Source organism: Syngnathus acus, chromosome 10, assembly GCF_901709675.1.
Source record: "Syngnathus acus chromosome 10, fSynAcu1.2, whole genome shotgun sequence".
Lineage (NCBI taxonomy): Eukaryota > Metazoa > Chordata > Actinopteri > Syngnathiformes > Syngnathidae > Syngnathus > Syngnathus acus.
In genome coordinates this window covers 7,664,510-7,686,178 of record NC_051095.1, presented here as the reverse complement: position 1 = coordinate 7,686,178, position 21,669 = coordinate 7,664,510, and the positions used below count along the sequence as shown (strand labels likewise).

The window sequence follows — 21,669 nt, the reverse complement described above, 5'->3', positions numbered from 1 at the left end:
CTGGTAACGCTACAATATAGTTATAAAGCCCTTCGGAATAATTGGAACCGCAACTGACAGCGAGTCCGACGTCACCACCGCATTTACTTCCGGAGTCAGCAGCGGCGTTTTTTTTAAGTGACACAGAGGATGAAGGTTTTGATGGATTTAATGAGTTGGAGTGACACGTATGGTTCGATAAACTTGTTATTTATGTTATCGTTATTTGGTATATAGTTTATAGACATAGTTATATAGGCCTGTGGAATAATTAGAACTGCGACTGACTAAAATGTTTGTGGTAAAACTTGACCTATTCTTATAATGATTCAAAGTTCTGTAGGTGTCACCTGCTTCCTTTTCCAATTTGCTGCAGGACTAATCTTTCTATTACCATATTTCATTTTTGTTTGTTTTGCCTAAAATTTTAAATATTAATCCTTTTCCTCAACAGATTGTCACCTTTCTAATATATGTTTTATTTTTCTACTCTGCATCACCAGAATTATTTTTAAATGCATTTTTACTTAATTTTATTTACCTATTCATTTTTGTCTGTCTTTAAAAAATTTATTGTAATGTAATGTATTTCTTATTTTTCACTTTCATTTATTTACTGGAGTTAAATAACTATGTCTGGCAGGCATTGTTTGGCATTTGTTTCATGGTTGCACTGTCAGAAACAAAAGCTGCCTCAACTGTGCATTCAAACTTTTGTTCTAGGAAGGAATGACGCTTTGTTTGGGTGGGGAATCTCCAGGTTAAATTACTCAGGACCCTAAATTTGCCAGAGAATATATACATATATATAATTTTTGTTTTTGGGGGGGGGGGGGATCGGTGGGATTAATGGTTTGGCCTGGTTTGTAATTGTGACCTAGTTTTCCATTCAATGTGTTACTCCAGGACAGGGTCACATTCTTCTTTTTTTGTTGCCCCAGCTCCCCCGTCCAATAAAAAAAAGCAGTTGGATGTTCCTTCCAATTGAATGAACACATGACAACGAGAGGAGGCCCGGTTTATACAAACACGCTAATTCTGCATGTAACGAAAGGATAACCCCCCTTGCTTCCTTCCACAATTTTTCATCAGTCATTGCCCTAACATCAACAGATCTTCTCGCTGTGACGATGTTATGTTTTCTCCATGGGAAGGAATGCATGTGGTCTGTTTGAGTTGGAATGCTTCCAATTTACGTATTTGGGAAAGTCTGTACACGTGTGAACGTGCAACCTCATGTCGGGACATCAGCGAACAATAGAACAAATACACAGTACAGTAGATACTCGTAATGCTCTCGGGACTATACTTCATATATATATTTTTTAAATATATTTTTATAGATATATAAATTTCATATATTTCATATATATATATATATATCCCAAAAAAATCACAAAATCAAGATTCAAAAATGTGCAATTATGGAATGAAAGGTGCCCGCACGCCAGCAGTAGACAGGAAGTGCTCACACAAATTGCAGTATGTACTCTTGTGTTTTGTCTTTGTGTGCCTTGGCTGGCAACCACTTAAGGGTGTCCCCCGCCTACTGCCCGATGACTGCTGGGATAGGCTTCAGCTCGCCTGCGACCCCCGTGGGGACAAGCGGTACAGAAAATGGATGGATGGATTTATATGTCTATGTTCTCGTGCGAACAGTGTTGATTTTCAGTTTTCTTATCAAAAACATTACCTGAATATAAGACGGTGTTTTTTGCATTGAAATAAGATTGAAAAAGTGGGAGTCTAGACATTATACCCATTCACAACGCTAGATGGCGCCAGATGTCTTTAAAGCGAATGCTGAACTTAACTCCCCAGGCCAAAGCGAACCCCTGTCACGAAGAAAAAAAAGAAAAATAGCGGTATACATTATTTTATTGCAATATTTTTCCTTATTCAGATTTGTTTCAAGAATACAGTTACAGTTAGACTTCACTTTGATGGTTAATGCAGTTATTGCAATTTTGTTGTTTTTATCACAGTAGATTGGTTCATTTACATTTCAAAAACCAGAAGCCATTCATTTACAAATGTGATTGCACTTAAGTTTACATATTTAAATGTTCAGATATGAAGACGTGATAGACTGTTTCTGCTTGATTTGAATGAGGCAAAATAACCTGCTTTTTCTCTCGAATATATTGTTATAATCATTTGATTTCAGAGGTACTGTTGTAATTATTTTCTGTCTAAAAATTCAATTTAGTGTTCAAAAAGTCTTTTTTCAAACTTGAGTCTTGAAAAAGAGGGGGTCGTCTTATAATAGAATAGAATCAGGGTCGTCTTATATTCGGGCCAATACGGTAAAAGCTAGCAGGCCTTTATTTTTTTGTGTTGTTTACTTGTATGTATACTGTGTACTATGTCTTGTCACCGTGGGATAGTGGGAACGTAATTTCGATCTCTTTGTGTGTCTCGGCATGTGAAGAAATTGACAATAAAGCAGACTTTGACTTTGTTGCTGAAAAAGCATTGTCAAAGAGCCCTGTTGAACTTTTGTAAAAAGATGACTTATTCTCCGCTAACCTCATGTCTACATCGTAACGACTCCCATGTGTGACATCAGCTGAACTCTTTGAAGGCCTGCCACCTGCTCATCGAGCCAAGTTCTTTCCAAAAACAACAATGTCTGACCAAGTCAACTATAAACGTCTGAAAGTACCAAAAGACAAACGCCATGTCTCTCTTGAGACATCAACTCTCATATGATTTCTATATAGACATAAAATATGTTTTTTCCTCTCATCTCATAGATATTCAAGAGTGTTACGAGGTAACCTTGCAGCTGAATGTGCAACCAAGTGCACTGAAGGAAGAGGAAGATGGCGAGCAGGAAGCATTGGAGGTACATTTGGCAGCAGTTTTTGCAGTTGGGAGTAAAACACGCTTAATTGTTTGCTTTTGCCGCCACACGTGGCCCGTGCGCTACCGCTACCTGCGCCTCTCGCTCACTCCTACGAGGCGAGCCGAGTGGGACAGGAAGGAGGAGGAGTCAAAAGGCCATTTGCTCGGTCGGCGCCACAAAGTCAGCCAGTCCTTTCATTACGACTCTTTGTGTATTTTTAGCTTGCAAAGAGTTGTGTATTGGAAGAGGGAGACTGACTGCATGTTGCTCAGACACTGGGCAGAATGTCGCTATTTGGAGTCACATATACTGTCCAGTGTTTTATGTTGTTGAAATCTTGACACGTCACCAAATAAGAATGTCACTTTAAAGCCGCCTATTTGCGATTTGTCATTTGCTAATATTTTCGGAATCCCTCCCATGGTATTTGTTGTCAAAGACCTGCCGATTTCTCTCTTTTGAAATCAATTGCGGAGCTTCATTTAGACAGAAATAATGCCCTTACCCATCATATATGCTATGTGTGACATCTTAGTAGCCAGGAAATATGTGAGAAAGAATTTTTGTTGTGCTATGCCTTGTGATATTTTTTAGATTTATTAATTAAATTTATCCTTCAAAATCATTCCGCCCCGTCGTATCCAATCAGAGGCGGCGGCGTGTGCGGCCTATTTCTTCCGCGTCAGTCATCTGCTTAAGATTGGAACCACGTCAAGCGCACAAACTCAAAAGTGCGCCTTCATTCTGCCTCGCTGAGCTTCTTTTTTTTTCTTTTCTCCCGGCTTCCTTGTGATTTGTGCTGTTTGCTGCCTGATTCCGTCCGTCCATCCCTCGGTCAGCGAGAGAGAGAGAGAGAGAGAGAGAGAGAGAGATGCTTAAAGGGCACCCAGCGAAGGAGCTCATCATTATTCCGGCCGTGTCGTCACCTGGGTGGAGGATGGGAGAGGGAAATCAAATGAGTCTGCACATTCCTTGGTGTGTCACAAAGAGAGGCAAATAGCTGCTGCTTCCAAATACAACATAAGGCCTTTTCCTTCCTCAAATTCCCAGGCGGAGCTGCCAGGCGGGTTGCAAGGGGAGCTTAAAGCGAGTAGAAAGCGATGAGAATGACAACAGGTTCATTGTGCCTCCTGACATCTAGCGGAAGAGCATTTCATTGTTCTGACTGTAATAATAATAATAGAATAGAATACGAGATGATAGAATAGACTGCTTTTATTGTGATTGTGCAGCGACAAAACAACGCAATAATACATTTGATCAGATTTAACAAAGGATGAATGAATGTTGCCATTCCCAATATTTAGCTCAATAAAATAACAATAACCGATTAATCGGACGATCAATAAAAAAATTATAACATAGAATATAAGCTATAAAAGCTATTTTATAGCTTATTTTTTGGTTCCCTCATGCTTACAACACTAGAAATATAAATTATATAATATATAATCATGAATTAAAATTTGAATGGTTTGAAATACTTTTTTTTTTTTAATCAACAGGACGACTCAAGTGGAACAAATCAGCAATTTTGTTGTTATTTTATGTCCAAATGTGTAAGAAACCCCGCCCCCCCCACCAGTTTTCGTTTAATTTTATTTTAAAAGAGCAAATATCAAGTGATGAATTGGCCACTCCCTACCCACTAGAGTTATTTGATGCCACAAGATGGTGACAAATGACTACTTGTCTAAAAGTTTTTCACACCAAATCAGGTTGTCCACTAAATTTTGGGTGCAAATTTGCAAATACAGTATTGCAAAAATTTGCTCAAACTTCAATGCATTGAAACCTTGCTTCAATTCACTCAAACTGTAACGCATTGGAATTTTGCTTGTTGTCTGAATGCTTGATGTCTCTTTCACCCAATCAATAAGCTGCAGAGTTCAAAATGTCCCATTTCGTAATTCATCCATTTGCCGCTTATCCCGACGAAGATTGCGGGTGCGCCGGAGCCCATCCCAGCTGACTTCTAGTGCCCAAAACCCCCGAGTGCATCGCTGTGATGCCTATTTCAGAATTAACAATTGAGAATTTTACCTCATCTTTTCAAACATTTCAGCACCAAAACCTTCTCTGCATTCAGGAACATAAATTTACTTTTTCAAACCTTTCAACCATTGCCCAATTTTTGCTTCATTTTTATATCGTCCTTAAAATGGATCTTAGATTCATCATAGTTTCAACAATCCCACATTTCTTTTTATAGTTATGTTGACCTCCCCTCAGTTTCAAGCATTTTTTTTTCTCCCTCAAAGCAAAGAGGGAATTCTTCTTGTTTGAGATTGTAGACCTCTGTGCATTGTGACTCACTTGGGGCCCGGCCCGTCTTGCATTGTCTTTTCCGCTTCCATAAGGCACCTCAACTCTCATGAACAAGCGCTTTAACCTTTGGCCACTTGGCTTTTTTCCTGAACACTGCCCTCTGCTGTATTTTAAGGTGCATTGTGGTTCATTTTGTTAATGAACCCAAGAAGTGTATGGAATGCAAATAGCGTGACAGATTACACATTCTTTTTTTTTATCTCTTCATCCAGTGTTTAATTTTTTGGGGATACTTACTCGCTAATATATACACCTGCTATTTTTCTATTGTGCGATTTTTTTTTTTCTTCTTCAAGTTCCCCAATTCTTTTTTTTAAGTCACATCAAATCACATTTTATTTGTCTTCTCTAAGAAATCAGGAGAAGCAGATGAGCAGAATCAAGAGCACGAGGGTGAATGCGTTTCCCGCATCCGAGTGACGTGCCGAGGAAGTGATCGCAAGGTGGAGCGAGTATGTGCCCTGGTGACTCGTTCGCATGTCGAAGTGCCAAAGGTGAGTTCTTCTGACTTTTTTACATACATTTGTAATTGATGATGATGGCACACTTTCTTATGGTGCTTGAAGAATTAATTAAATGTTTAAAGTGAGTAAAATTATAAAGTTGGCTGATCATCTGCTTTGATATTAAGTTAGCATTTTGAAGCATGCCAAGACCAGTTCAAAACTTTGCTCAAAACTAAAAGTACAGGGAACTCCATGCACTTTCATTTTTGATTTTTTTTTTAGAATAGAAACAATAAACAAATTATTTTGTTCATTATGAATTCATTGAAGAATAAAAGATCTTGAACATGGTGCAAATTTGACAAGATGTTTAATAAACTTAAGCAAAGGTAAGTGTTAGTATTGGTAAATATACAAACTAAAAAAACCTTTATTTCACTGCAAATGAATATCGGCTCCAAAAATCAATTGTCGGTGTCTGATTTTAATAACGGGCCTGGGAGAAGAAATATTGGCCTATCTCAAGTTACTGAAACTATTTTCAAACCATTTGTTTTCAAATGTTAATATTTTACAAACTTAGAGGTGGGATTGTGTCACATTGATTAGCACAACGCCTCACAGTGCAAAAGTTGTGGGTTCGAGTCCGGCTCAGGCCTTTCTTTGTGGAGTTTGCGTATTCTCCCTGTGCCCGCATGGGTTTCCTCCAGCGTGTCTGGTTTCCTCCCACATGCCAAAGCCGCTGCACGGTAGGCTGATTGAGCGCTCCAAAGTGTTTGTGGGTGTTATTTTGAGTGCAAACGTTTGTTTATGTGTGCCTTGTGATTGGCTGGCGACCGGTCCAGGGTGTCCCCGCCTACCGCCCTAAATCAGCTGAATTTGGCTCCTGAATAAGTGTGAGCATTCGGCGGTCGACTCCAAAATCCTGATTGTGTAAATTAAAACCTACAAATGTGTCAAAAAAAGTAGATTTCGACGACATTTGTGAATTATTTTGTCATATTGCACTAAAACACACGATGATGATGATAATGATGGAGACCTATTTTTTTCCCCAAGGGGGACTATTTAGTGGCGTTAAGCGGCAATGCCACACATTGACTCATCGCACATTGTACATGCTCACATTCCTAGATGGTTGCTCTTGATAGTGAGGCACTGGATTCATGTGTGTGCGTGTGTGTGTGCATGTGTGTGTGAGACTCCCTCTATTGCACGAAGGAGGGAGTGAACGGAGGGAGGGATGGTGTGGAGGAGGCTGGAAAGACAGAGAGAGAGAGAGGGAGAGCGCAGGAACGGATAGCCGGCGTTACCATAGAAACCACATTCCTCCCCCGCCTGCATCCCTACTGACTCCTCTGTCTCTCGATCTGGCTCTGCTCCTTTCACTTCCCTACCTCTTTTTTGAAAAAAAAGAAAAAACTGTGTGCTTCTCCCCTTCCATCTCTACCCTTCCACGGGCCGCACTTCATCAGGTTCTTAGTCGGAACCTCCACCTTTCTAGCACCCTCCACATTTTCAGCGGTTGCAGACGGTGCAAGGTGAATGCGCAGAACAGACTTTGCTCATCTGCCTTCTCATGCACCGACGGCCACATTTTGTTTTCCCTGCGTCTCGTCTATTTTCTTCTCTCTATTTTTACTCCGACTATCCTCCCCTCCCCTCCCCTCGCCGCTTCTGTTGAGTAGCATGCTTCACTGATGCCCCCTCTAGTCATCGCCATTCTGCCTATACATGCAGGGCATCTTTTTTTTTTTTAACCCAGCTCACTTCGGGCGACCTTAAGCATGTTCACCAGGATAGTGACGGGGATGTGGTTTCTGGTGAATTTTGCAGTTTGACCAGTAACCCAATTGAAATCTTGGTGGGGTTGGAGATGGATGTTGGCTGTTGGCCAGTGTAAGGTGAAGGATCATGCCGATTCAAGTGAATCATTTCCTTTTGAAAACATTGCTTTCGTAATAGCACATTGGTTGTTGGGCCAATATATATATTTTTTTGTTATTACAAATACCTTTAGAAAAAGCAAGGACAACACGTACAACTTGGGCCGCCAGCATAGACATCAATACATAGCGGCTTTCCTGCCATGTTCAAGAGGGTGTCTCTGATTATAAAATTCCACATGACTTGTATCATAGCAGTATTTGCCAACACTCATTTATTTTTGGGAATCTTTCTGATGAGGGCCGCAATATTTCCCACACACGCTGTGGCGGGCCTCCACAAATCAATGTTGGCCGCTACTAAAAGATATTCAAGGTACCTCTCCACTGTTGTATTAAATTTTATTGTTATGCGGACACGCCACTGATGCCAGCTCAGTGACCTAGTGGTAGTAGAGTGTCTGCCCTGAGACTGGAAGGTTGTGGGTTCAAACCCCGGCCGGGTCATACCAAAGACTATAAAAGTGGAACCCTTTGCCTCCCTGCTTGGCACTCAGCACTAAGGGTTGGAATTGGGGGGGTTAGATCACCAAATGATTCCCGAGCGTGGCACGGCTGCTGCTCACTGCTCCCCTCTCCCTTAGGGGATGTATCAAAATCACGCGGGGATGGCTTAAATGCAGAGGACAAATTTCACCACACCCAGATGTGTGTGTGACGACTTTGACTTTAACTTTTTAGACTTAGGCGATCGATTAAAGTGGCTTCAGCTCACCATTGCTCCGTGTTGGGCAAAGCCTACATATTGTCACCACCAAATTTGATGGTCAGTGAGCCCAACTGTCGTTGTTCTGGTAGTTTGATAAATTGTCTTGTTTGGAGTAGATGACTGGTACCTCCATCTTAAGATGGACATCAGGGATGTAAAATTAACACTCAAGTGGCTTTCTATAGTTACAAGTCTCAAATCCTCACCCTTTTCGAAGCTTGTGAGCTGCCCCTTTAAGCCACCCTCACTACCGACTTGCCTTATTCGGTGTCGCATCCGGTCAGGTGACAAAGAAGTAAGTCACATGGCTTGTCATAGAAATGCTTCACAATGACTCAATGCAACAGTCTGCGTTGGTTGGGGGGAGAGGCGGGGGTTGGGTTATATTACGATACCCGTGCGTGCGTGTGTGCGTGCGTGAACGCGAGGTGCATGTGTTCCATGGTATCCAGGTGGGTTTACGTAACAAGGGAAGCTGACGCTGAGCGGATTGCGCGGCGTTTGCCCGCCAGGCAACGAGTGGAGAAAAAGGAGAAATGTCTCCGTTGAAGAGCGGCCGGATAATTCCGTCCACCTCGTGCCATAAATCACACGCCAAAGTCTTTTTCCATTGGATCACAGGTCACCGCTTTCATTTTGCCAAGATAAATCACTGAGCGCTTGCCCCCACTCCCGCGCGGCCCCGATCCGAGCTGTTTAATTGGGCACGGTGTTCATCAAGGTTTGTGTGCACATAAAAAAAAAAAAAGAGAGACTGCAGGCTTGCAGATTGCACAGAAAAGCACGTGAGGTGAATGCTGTGCACGTTTCACAAACCAGCTTTGAGTCTCACAAGAGGATTTTCATCTTAAAAAGCATAGCTTGGTCATGCGCCCACATTGTTCACTCGGATTCATCCAGTCAGTCAAATCGTATTGGGACTAACACTTTAGCTGGGTTTCAATTCCCCAAGATTGCTAGGTAACTAGCTATAGTTAGCTGGCACATGCATCTTATTGTTGCCATCCATAAACCGGTGGTTCTCATCTCTATGGTTTGGAATCAAAAATGGGTCGCAGGCAGGTGGTCAACAGTTACAGACGCCCCTTGAGTTATGCTGGTACTGATAATAATAATAATAGGTAGAGCACTGGTTAGGGTGCGGGTTCAATTCCATCTCCACCCTTCCCTGTGTGGAGTTTGCATGTTCTCCCCAAGCCTGCGTGGGTTTTCTTCAGGCAGTCCGGTTTCCTCCCACATCCTAGAAAAATGCATTTTAGACTCACGAAGCGCTCCAAATTGCTCCAACTTATAGGCGTGAGCGGGAATTCTGAAATTACATTATTAATAAATGTAAAATAATCAGTGTTTAGTTCAGCGGTTTGCTTTTCTTGGAAAAAATTAAGCGGGGAGTTTACGGGCCATTATTTTAAACAGTTATGGATGATGTAAGGATCAGGTTAATTAACAACAAATTCTATTGAAAAGACTTGAAAAAAATTATCAGTACAGTGAACATTTTTGTTTGATTTCCTCTCAGTCAATGTATGTCATGACATTCATGATTTCGGGATTAATCTTAAATGCGTTTATTTTGGTATTGCTGTACAGGAGAAGGAAAGTTAAACACTTGTTTGAGAATTGTAGTTTTCCAGTAGTAAATTACCTTTTTTCTTTCCTTGCACTTGACAAATAATCTGTATACAATAAAACTAAAACACAAAAATAAAGCATTGTCATAATAAAAACAAATTAAAATTAGTTTAGAAAAATCACCCTAATAAAATTATTTATGGGTGACTACAGAAAGATGAGAAACTGTTGAGGTGTGTAAAATTATTTTTTCTACACAGGATAAGACAACTTTTAGCAGACCTTTGATGCCATCGTTTTTTTGTGACCGCAAATGAAAATGCATTCATTGACATTTTGACCAAAATCGGCTAACTGATCAGAGCGCCGCTAATCTCTGCCCCCTTTACTCTCAAATTTTGGCTCGTCGTTGATGACTGTATTTTCGCAATAAGGCATTGTAAAATCCTTCCATCACTCCTGTTTTACGCCAACCAAGGCATGTTTTAAATTTGTCTCTCACTCCTTTTGTTACATAACCGTGCGGATACATACGTAGTATATTACTATGCTTCTTCATCTGACAGCGTTGAGCGGAAAATACATAAGGGCAGAGAACATTCTAGATCCAGGCCAAGGTTGCCAGTGTTGCAATCATGCGTGCCGTGATCAATCTGCTCACATCTTCCTCTCAAGCTGCTTTGCAAGCCACGCCCCAGCACCGCTCTGATTGGCTTCGTTCAAGCCGTGTGTCTTGCCGTCAAAAAAAACAAAAAAATCCATGCATCTAAAAGGAGATTGCGCTCCCTTGATTTTTAGTTCCACTCTCGCTACTCGGTAAAGCTCTGTAGGTTGCGGTGAGACAACATCATTAAAAAGAGGTGAGCTACTCGTGTGGCGCAGCTTGCTGTGTGTGCCTCCTGGATGGACTGCAATGCAGATCCTGTCGGTTTATAGCAGTAAGCTTGACTGGAAAGCGCAACTTTTTGGGGAATAAAGTTGTTTTGTTTGCGGAAAAAAAAGTCATCACATAAAATGGATGCATTTTGCTCAGTTTAAAAGTATAAATCTGTGGTAATATTATGATGTGAATGTCTTATGAGGAATGAAAGTCATAATCCCTTTGTTATAATCCACCACCAATCAAACATGACGACCACATGTAGCCCTAAATGATGACGAATTTAAAAAGTCACCTTAAAGTCAAAACAATTTGATTGCAAATTTATATTTTTAAAGAATCTAATATGAGAATAAACTTCCCCCCCAAATAATGTAATAGTATTTTTAAGTCAAAAGGAATTACAAAACACATTCAAAATATTGAACTAGGGCCATATTCTTGAAAAAGTGAGTTGAGGAGCTTCATGTTTATCTTGGTGCCAGGGAGCTGTGTTGAAGTCAGTTGAGGCACAAAGTACCTATGTTGATGTGAGTTGACGAGCTTCACTTTGACAAAAGCTTTAATTACAAAGCCAAAGTCTGCTTTATTGTCAATTTCTTCACATGCCAAGACACACAAAGAAATCGAAATTACAATCCCACGATGAGAAGACATAGTACACAATATACATACAAGTAAACAACACAAAAAAATAAAACCAAGAAGGCACAAACAACGAGTAAATAAGAGTGATGAATAAATAAACAAATAACATAATAAATAAGAGGAGCAAAAATGGAGCAAGTGTGCATACAGCAGACAGTCAGAATATAGAATATACGTGCCATCTTCTGAAACTTTGGTGCTAAGTGACAATGTTGAGGTGAATTTATGAGCTTAATTTCAGCCCAACTAGTATTTTGCCACCATCATGACGCATCAAGTCTTTGTGCCAAGGAAGTACGTTGATGTGAGTTTCGGAGCTCTACTCAGACAAAATAGTGCTTTTCCGCCTTCCGGTGGTATCGGTCGTACATGTCTAGAGTAACTTCATAATTGGTTTATATTATGTTTGTTTTATTGACACGCACGTCCACCGCACAGTGTAGTGTCGTGTCGTGTCGTGTAGTAGTTTCCACAAAATGCCCTTCTTATATAAGCTAAAATTTTGTTGGATGCCGTGAGTAATATTGTGACTAAATTGCGGGTCTTTTTTGTGAGGTTGGATGGGGCTTTAAACACACAAGCAAGTCCAAATTTATTTTTATGCTTTTAGTGGAGCACCACGTTTTGTCAAAACATGTCGGCAAAGAAAGTCGGCGACTAAGCTGCAGTCATAGTTGTTACCACAGATCAGCGTGAAGACCGTGATATGTGTTCTGTATACATATGTATGTGGACGTCTGTGCGAGTAACTGAGGATAGGTTAAGAAAGAAAATCTGCAAATTGGCGGAATCACGAATGTCGAAGACTGCAGTGCTCATTGTTGTATTCTGTTTGTATGTTAAAGTAGCAGTTGTTTGAAGATTTGCAGTTGTTTGATTTGCAACTAACAGTTCATCTATGATCATTTTGACCTTAGCCCATCCATAAATTAAAATCCTTTTGTTTGACAAAATTATACCATTTGTTTCAACATTTTGATGTTAAAACATAAAATACACTGTACAGTTGACACCCAAGGTGTGGCCAAAGCCAGGACAACCACAGAGGTGTGACAAGCAACTAATTTGGGGGAGGCTCTACTGGGGTCACTGGAGTTTGAAATACGCGGCTTAGTTTTAGCAATTAGCGGATCGCACGAGGCTTCTAGACCGACACACATGCACACTAATCTTTCCTGTGTCAGATGGTTAACAAGACAGTTCAAGGAAATTGACTCATTTTGTGTGTGTGTGCGTGTGCGTGCGTGTGTGTGTGTGTGTGTGTGTGTGTGTGTGTGTGTGAGTTTGTGTGTGTGTGTGTGTGTGTGTGTGTGTGTGTGTGTGTGTGTGTGTGTGTGTGTGTGTGTGTGTGTGTGTGTGTGTGTGTGTGTGTGTGTGTGTGTGTGTGTGAGTTTGTGTGCGTGCGTGCGTGTGTGTGTATACACCGTAGGGTTGCCAAAGGGTGGAATAATTGCAATACATTTCTGGAAAAATTCCAGTCAATTTCCATGAGAAGTTAAACTTGGTAATATTGAGAATATACTGTGGGAATTTATTGGTAGTAGATTGGAAGGCTGCGACAGACAAGAATCCATATCAGCAAATTGTTCAAGTGAAAATAATCAACGTGCACTTTTTGCAATCCTATGTGCGTTCACACGTGGGCCTTTTTCAGTCATAGCAGTGACGCTAAGGTGCACTTGCCCCTTTAAGAGCAGTTAGCGGACGGCTCTCCGCTGCCGCCGCTGCCGCCGCTGCCGCTGACGGCTGCACTTGCAGCCGATTGGCTGAGCCCGTGGGGGTGGGGGGGTTGGGTTGTTTTGAGGGCGAGAGGGATGCTGCTACGTCGTTGAACCTCCCCCATAGCGCCCTCCCTCCTGGCTCTCTCTCGTCACAATCTCCTCCCTTGCCCGCTCACATCCTCGGAATAATCCACATCTAGGGCAAGCTGGCTGAGAGGCGATCACAGCTCAGCTCCTCTCTGCAGCCTTGGAGAAGAAGAAGCAGCACTAACCCCTTTTCAACGCAGGGGGAAAAAAGAAGAGCAGATTTCGACCGCAGCGGAAGACAAGGAGGGTCGAAGAGCAAGATTTTTTTTCCATTGGAGGACACTGTTTATTTATACATAGTGTTTATATAGCTATATATATTTGTACACACGCTTATAGATATTTATATATAGATTCAATTATCCTTGTACATATCCGTATTTGTGCTCGTTTGTTTATAGTAATATTTTTATATGTATTTGTGTGTGTAAATATATATAATGTATAAGCAAAACATATATATCCATATATATATCCATATATATGAATTTATATGCGCATCACTGTGAACCAAGAGGATTCTCATCTCATCGGGGCTGGTCTCTGATTGTGATCGTACACAATATTTTCACTATTTGATCTTCTACGTCAAGAGGACAAAGACGCCGTGCCCATTTTGTATTTTTCTTTCTTCCTCTCCATCAACCCCCCCCCCCCCCCCCCCGCTTCGCATCCGAGTAGCCGAGAGCAACGGGATTTGACAAAAGAGGGCGGGAAAAAATCTCTCAAATTCCTGTGATTAGTGCGCTTTTCCGCTGGCATCTGCGCTCCGTTTAGCCCATCGCGGCGCCGTGTGACATCAGCCCAGCGCCCGCCCAGCCAGCATGCACAAACACCACCACTGCTGCAAGTGCCCAGAATGTTATGAGGTGACCCGCATGGCGGCCCTGCGCAGGATGGACGCCCCCGCCTATGGAGGAGACTGGCAGGCCGAGCCCTACGGATACCCGCCCGGGTACGGAGGAGGCCAAACCTTACCCGCCCCGGCCTCTGGAGGAGGAGGCAACATGGGCGGAGGAGGTGGCGGAGGAGGAGGAGGAGGAGGGGGCACCTTAGGAAGAAGTAAGGGCAAGATGATGTCTGGCGGTGGGCCTGCAGGCCCCAATCCAAAGGGCCAATCCAAAGGGGGGCCCAAAGTCAATGGCAACAACTCAAGTGGACAAGGAGGGTGGTGGCCTGAGTGCACCTGCACCAATCGGGAGTGGTATGAACAGGTAAGCTTGGGATTTGGTCTAGGGAATGGTCTGGATACCCATTAATTACCTCCCCTTCAATCTGCTTAACAAGCTATGATTGAGGGTTTCTTTGGGCCTGCTTCTGTCATTCACTGTTTTCAAATCTAGACTAGCTGAGAATGGAATGTGATTAGTTCACACTTCAAATCTAGATGAGCTTCCATTGCCTTTTTCCTTGGGTTTTGGTGTAGGGAATGGTTCTGATAGTTGTTCTTTACCTCTTTTCAAATCTCGACTGGATAAAATTTGCTACTATGATTGGGCTTTGAGGTAGGGAATGGTTCTGGTTCTTGTTCTGGTTCAGGAACCCTCTTCTCAGACAGACTATCCAAGATTGAGGTTTTTTTTTTCTCTGGGCCTTGGTGGAAGGAATAATTGTGATATCAATTTGTTAAGTCTAGACTCGCTAAGATTGTGGGATGCTTACGGCCTTGTCTTAGGGAACGATTCCATTTATTAAACCCTCTTCAAATTTAGACTCCAAACATACTCACTCCATACTGTTTAACGCCATTTATTGTCCATCACTGTTGCGCATCTCAAATGCTAAGCCCCCCCCCCCCCACATACAAATGTAGCTGTACTGTCGAGTAAAGCACCTACAATATACGGTAGTCTTTTCACTTTGTCACCCCTCAGCCTTTCCAATGACTGTGATTGCAGAAGGCAGCAGTGTGGGAAGGACAGAACAGGACTGATCCAGTTTGAGTGCACACATGTAGATCATGTTTTTGCATTTGATGAGTAATGCTTATAGATTGAAATACGCCTGGGCTTCTGTGCTGATTCAAGTGTCAGAGAGCCCGAAAAGAAAATGGTGCATTTTTTTGTCAGGAATGCAGTTATGTAAAAATGTCTCATCATAAGCTTGGTAACGGAAACACTTGACTGTCGCCTCGCGGCTCGTTCTGTTGAGATGATGGAGATGCCATCGCTTGCTTTCGTATCGATGGACTCCATTTTATACAGCAAGGATTCCAATTTAATGAAAGTGTCCTCCGCAATGCTCACGCCTGTAAGCCTGTCATGCATCCAGCAGACATTATGAATGAAACCCTTGCGTTACATGCGTTACATTTTGTTTCCGAGTGTATTTACATGAATGACATCACAGTTGAGGGGAGGAGGAGGAGAGGGGGGGGGGGTTAAACGAAATAGAGCCGAAGCTTCCTCGGAAGCGTTAATTAAACAACGTGCATGTGTGTGAGCTCAAGTGGGGGGAAGGGCTGCGCTTGTCGAGCACGAGATTCAAGGAACGGCTTCTTCCTGCCATGCATGAGTATGTGGCAACGTAGTGTGGAGCCGCCGCATCGTCATTTATTTATTTATTTATTTATTTATTCTACATCCTACGCTGCATCTCAAGCTGCGTAGCAGTAGAAGCAAGGAGGTGAGAAGGCGAAGAAGCAGCAGCAGCAGCAGCACGGGCAAAATGGAGGCTGAGTATTTCAATGATGCCCCTGAGCAGAGACGCAGCCTGGATAGAGATAAGGAAATGCGGTGCCTTTTCTCCCCTCTCCCCATCTAGACTCTGCTTTCATTTCACAGTCGCCACACTGTTACTGTCACCCAAGTCATATGTACACCGTTCGTCTATTGTTCATAGCCCAAGATTTTTTTTAGGATAAATATTTATCCTTTACATTATGATCGCTTACCTATTTAAGGAACTAGCCACCAAAATGTTTGCAGATAGAGATAACAATATATACTTCAGTTTTTCATATATTGAAAACCTTATCTTGATGTCATCAACATGCACCGAGAAAATTGTACCATTCTAAACTCCATAGAGCAAGTATCCAACGTGACATTTCATGACGATGCGAGTCAAGTACGGTGTGCTAGAATTGTGTGGCGATATGGGCTTGGAAACCAAGAGAAATAAGCCAATAAAGGCAGGCGCTGTGGCGAGGGGGCGGCCGTGGTAGTTGTGCTGGCTTTGTTGGGTTACATAAGAGGAGGGAGTCGGTAGTGCTGTTAGAGAAAGAGGACCCCTGACAGGGTAGACGAGCATCTGTCCCTTCAAACCAAGCCAACGGTGTACGAGCAGAATGAACTCGCACCGACAAAATGCTCATCCTTGGGAAACGTGGTCAGGAAGCTCCACTAGCTTGATGCTAAGATAACATTGAAACCTCCAAGACGGGCTAACGGAAATAAGCATATCTAATGATAATTGTAAACCTTCAAAGAACTGCTCCTTGAGCACACGCAGCAGCAGCGCTTTTCACAAAACAGAATTAAACATAATATACAGACATAGTTAAACATCAACAAATTCAACCAAACCGTACAATAGCAAAAGGCTGCTAGCTTGATGCTAACATAATATGAAACACCAAAGACAGACAAATAGAAATTGATGCACTATAGATGTTAGGCTAATTATAAACTACCTTCAAACAACTGCCTTAATTTTTTTCAGCATCCGCAAATTCTGCTCAAAGCTGAAATCTTGACTAGCAACACATACGAAACAACTGCGCTACATACTAGCTCAACTACCATAAAAAGGGAACACTCATCCGTCAAAGTATTGCTGTCTATTAAAAAGTAATCTATTTATGAAAAACAGACAGCGGAGAAGGTTAAATAATCAGAAAAAAGAAGAGCCCACAATCTTTGCAATTGGAGTCTTGTAAAGCTTTTAAACATTCTTTGGTCCATTTCAACAAAATTCTACGTAAGTCACAAACGTCAGGATTCAAATCAATTCAAATTACATTAAGCATAATGGTTTCATGATTTCATTCCTTTTCTTCTGTTTATTTATTTTTCTTTCTTTATAACCAGACAGGCTGAATCTCTTCTCCCAAATCCTCCTTTTGTTTATTACAGGTCCTCCGTCGTGTTTGCACGTGGCGTGGTTTTCGATTAATTCACAGGCACAGTGGGCGTTCCGTGTTGAACGCTCCCATAGGTGATTACCACGTGAAAGCCTGAAGGCCTCGATCAGAAATGCGTGCGCGTGCTCGTCTTTCACAGTCACATTAAGTTGTCGGTGTCACTGGCGCGTACTTCCTTCCGTCTGATGAGATTTTGTCCGCACTGATGCGATTTGCCCTTCCTTGTAACCACCACCTTTGAGTATAAACAAGCTTGTCATGTTTAGGTGTTTGCGTTTTGGTGCTGATCCTAGCAAGTTTTTATTTATTTATTTTTTCAATTATTTCCACCTTCCATGTAGTATGATGGTACAGCTTATAAACAAGATGCAAGTTTGGTAAAGTCAGCCTTGGTGGAATTGCGCAGTTTCGTCTTGTAATATGTTTTTGTTTTGTTTTTTAACACTGTCCTGATTTGCATTGTTTGAAGATTGAACCTCTTGCTGGGATTTTGTGGTTCATAGTGGTTGGTGATTGATTTAGCCTCTTTTGTGATGACGGGCTGCATTAGTAATCTTTTGGATATCCTATCGATTATTTCATCGATTAATCATGGAATCGCCCTCCCTCGCCGTTGATATTCTGTAGCCGGAAGTGTGCAACAAACATCCCTGCAGAAACACACAGCATTGGTTCTGCAAAAAGTATTTGAAAGAAAAACGATAACTTTAGTTTTGAGCCCTATATTTTTGTTTCAGCCAATTTTTGTGGTTGACACAATAGACTCAGTCAATTTATTTTAATACATTGTCCTACCTGTAAATACATTTGAATCGGGTTGAATTGACTTGTAGAAATATTTCACAGCAACATTAACTCAGAAGACATTTTTCATTACTTAGCATTTCACCTGTTGACGTTGAGCTACGTATGTACCTCAAATCCTAGCAAGATGCCATTCGAAGGATTTGCAAACTAAAACCGTTGTATCCAAGAGATGGAAACTTTTTTTTTTTAAATTATACTGTATAATTGACACCTCACACAAAAAGAGAAGGAAATACTTTGTCAACATCCTCAATTTTCCCTTAAACACCACTCTAACTGAAATCTGCTATCCTAATGCTAACATGCTACAGAATGCAAAACGTAATTGATGGCCGAACAGAAATGAGCATGGACGGTAGCATGGACGTTAGCATAGATGTTACTGGAATTCTAACCCTTCTAATGACTGCCACACATACAGACTCGCTTTGCGCTTTGGGAACTAATACTCTTTAGGGCTAATGTAAAATCGAGAAAATCAGGGTATGGTGGAGACTTCCATTTGAAGAAATCTGGTATTCCCATTTACATTTCTTCTCTACGGCCGCAAATGATATGATGACGTGCAAATGCACTTGCCCACACGCAGGTGCCCACACACGGTTGCCCGACAGAGACCTTTAGCTAGCCTAAAACTAAAGTGTCCCAGACCCACGAGAATAAAGAGAAGCGAGCCTGTGATCAAGAGGAAAAAAAACCCAACAACAACAAGTCAGACATACACTAGGTGGTTGGTGCCACCATTGCATGACGTTTAACTCCCACGTTGCACCTCTGCAGTGCACCTCGGAGGTGACCGAAGTCCTATGACTACGCCACAACGTTCTGTTTGCTCATTCGCAAAAGTGGCCAAACGACTCACACTTAAGTGCAAGTGCTGCCATGGCTGAAATTTTCCATAGTGATCCAAAAATACACGCAAAAGAAAACATCTTAAATTGTCATTCATGTTATCTGTAGTATAGACTACACAAAAAACTGATGAAGAACTAGTTTTGAAATCAAAGATGAGCAAAACCTGTTCACATTTTTAAAAAGATTAACGGTAATAAAATGGATAGCAGCATCTCTTTTTTTTTAGGTAAAGTTAATTTGCTATTTAATTAGACACGTAAAATCAGACTCGATGCACACTTTGTCTTTGCGGGCCAAATATAATTACACGGTGGGCCAGATTTGGCCCGCAGGCCATAAATTTGACACCTCTATACTAGTGTGTGTGAGAGGTGGTCGTGAAAATGGACATCTTTGCCACGACGTTGCACTGGAGCCGTTTTGCTCGTGCGTTGAAAGGTCTTACTGGTGAAAACAAAAGGCACATGAGTGCACGGACAACTCAATCCGCTGGTAGCATATAAAAATAAATGCTTTGTGTGATCCTATGGTGGTCCTCCTCCTTGCCAGACAACAGAAGGGAGGGCAATGTTACTTGTTAATCGTCTGCTTGTTTTATGTGGTTCATTTGATTGATTTTTTTATTTTTATTTTGCCAAATGCAGTAGCGACTAGCCCAGTAAAATGACGCCACGGCGGGCTCCCAAATCAGCGATGGAGGGCCGCAGGAATATGAGCTGCACTCAAGGGACCTTGGGTGGAATTGTGGGGCAGAGTTAAATGTAATGTGGCTATTAATTAAAAGAAAGAGTTGTGTATTGGGCAATAGATGCAGATTCATGCTTGAGTCTTGAATCTGGCTTAAAAGTCGCCACGCTTTGCGTTGCAGTGAGCCAAAGGCGAGCATCCTCTGCAAGGTAACGTCCCCCACACAATCGATACGAGTGGAGAGCTCCTGAAGCTTTCTGACTCCTCTTCATTTTTGTGGGGGTGTGTGGCTAGCTGCTCAGGCTGTTATTACTTTCATCCGGCCATTTTATCAGCTCGTATGTCGGTCAGGGCAGAACATTGAGAAGAGACATTGCAGCTTCGGGTTCATTCCAAACAAGCTTGTTGTTTTTTTTTTTCTTGACTAAGCTCAATTTTTCAATTGTAATACATCTTGTGTGTGGAACAAGAAGTGGACCATATCTTATTTATTACCACACACGTCTGAACAATTACTTAAATTCGATTGACTTCACAGTGGAATGGAATTCATGCTTTGGCAAGTGAGCTTTTAGCTGTTTAACATTCTTAAAAATGTTAATGGAAGGAATCTAATGTCTAATCCTGTCACATGCACCTTTGACAAGACAAATGATGATGAAAGAGCGTTTTGGGCCCCGTCACATAAATTAGCTAACTCCATCCATCTGTCTGTCCGTCCATCCTCATCAATCATGTAGTCAGAAAATTATCATTACATGTTCATCCGTCCGTCCGTCCGTCCGTCCGTCCGTCCGTCCGTCCATCCATCCATCCATCCATCCATCCATCCATCCATCCATCCATCCATCCATCCATCCATCCATCCATCCATCCATCCATCCATCCATCTTTCCAAAAAAACAAAGACTGACTATGGCTATTCCTGAACAAGCGGGGACGGCTTGGGAATGTCTAAACTTATGTTGGCAGTTTTCCCCACTGCATTTTTCATGTCTTGCTGCAAGTGTAAAGTACATGACACACATTTCAACATTTGTCGTGAACTCATGCATACATCTTTAATTCAATGGTGCATGCGCACGGTGCCATTATGCTTCAAGGACATTGGCTTGGATGAGACCAACATTGACTTATTTTGGGGTAAAAATGTGTCGGTTGAGCGGAGGTTCGATTTTGTGTGTGCGTATGTGTGAGTGTCAGAAGAGCCGAGGACAATTTGGCGTTGCTGTTTTAAGTGCCATCTCTGTCTAATGCATTATCCAAGCAGCCCTTCAGCCATTTGGTCCGTGTGTGCGTGCGTGTCATCTCCCCCATCCTCCGTCCCCCTCCTACATTTTTTATGCTCGGTCTGGATTCGGAGAGAAATCGGCGACCGCAGCAACACGCTGCGTCTCAGCGTTCTCACTACGCATGTCGGGAGGATTTTTACACAGACGTACTTGTCTATCAGTACATATTTTTACCTGTTGTTTCACTTGAATAATTTATCATCTGTCCATCGTTAAGAAATAGTCGATGATCACAGAGTACTCCAAAACAGCAACCACATTAAAAGACAGAATGATCCATTCATTTCAGACAATAATTCAAACCCATAAAAAAACAAACAGGCTTGCTAAGTAAAATCCGTGACGTAAACGACAAATCGCGATATAGCAGGGCTGTCGTGGGTCGACCAAATCTGTGGGGGGGAAAAAAAAACCCTCCTCAATTCTGTTGTTTGGGTTGGACAATAGAAGCAATCCCAGTTTAATAGCATGTATGATTACACCTCATGATAGTCTCTCTCTGTCTGAACATGGTTTCTGCGGGGTTATTGTCTTTTCATCCGCTCAATTCTGTACGTACATGTACATACCGGTGAGCAGTGTTAATATTCTGAGCCTCTGACGTAGGCTGCAGTGACGTCACAGGCTGCCTGTCAGAGATTTTGGATGAATGCGAGCTTGACAATTTGGACGGATAATTTGTCGGCGACATGTCCAGCTCACTGGGCCAGAAGCACATAGTTGCATTGATATTTATATTTGTTGCGGTGAAATAGGTGGCCAGGCATCGAGTTTTAAGCT

General features: G+C 42.0%; 1 protein-coding gene across 9 annotated transcripts in view; it reads left to right on the top strand.

The window, feature by feature from the left end:
* Positions 1-21,669, top strand: part of dlg3 (discs, large homolog 3 (Drosophila)) — a 66,008-nt gene that overhangs the window by 5,575 nt on the left and 38,764 nt on the right. For 3 of the 9 annotated variants that reach the window (XM_037262521.1, XM_037262520.1, XM_037262516.1), the window contains exon 1: positions 13,264-14,378. In XM_037262521.1, coding sequence (XP_037118416.1) covers positions 13,989-14,378 — 390 coding nt within the window. In that variant the 5' untranslated portion in view covers positions 13,264-13,988. Of the gene's footprint in view, positions 1-2,735; positions 2,828-5,186; positions 5,271-5,508; positions 5,650-13,261; positions 14,379-21,669 lie in introns of those variants that run through there. The other 6 variants (XM_037262523.1, XM_037262522.1, XM_037262519.1 and 3 more) reach the window with 5 other exon arrangements.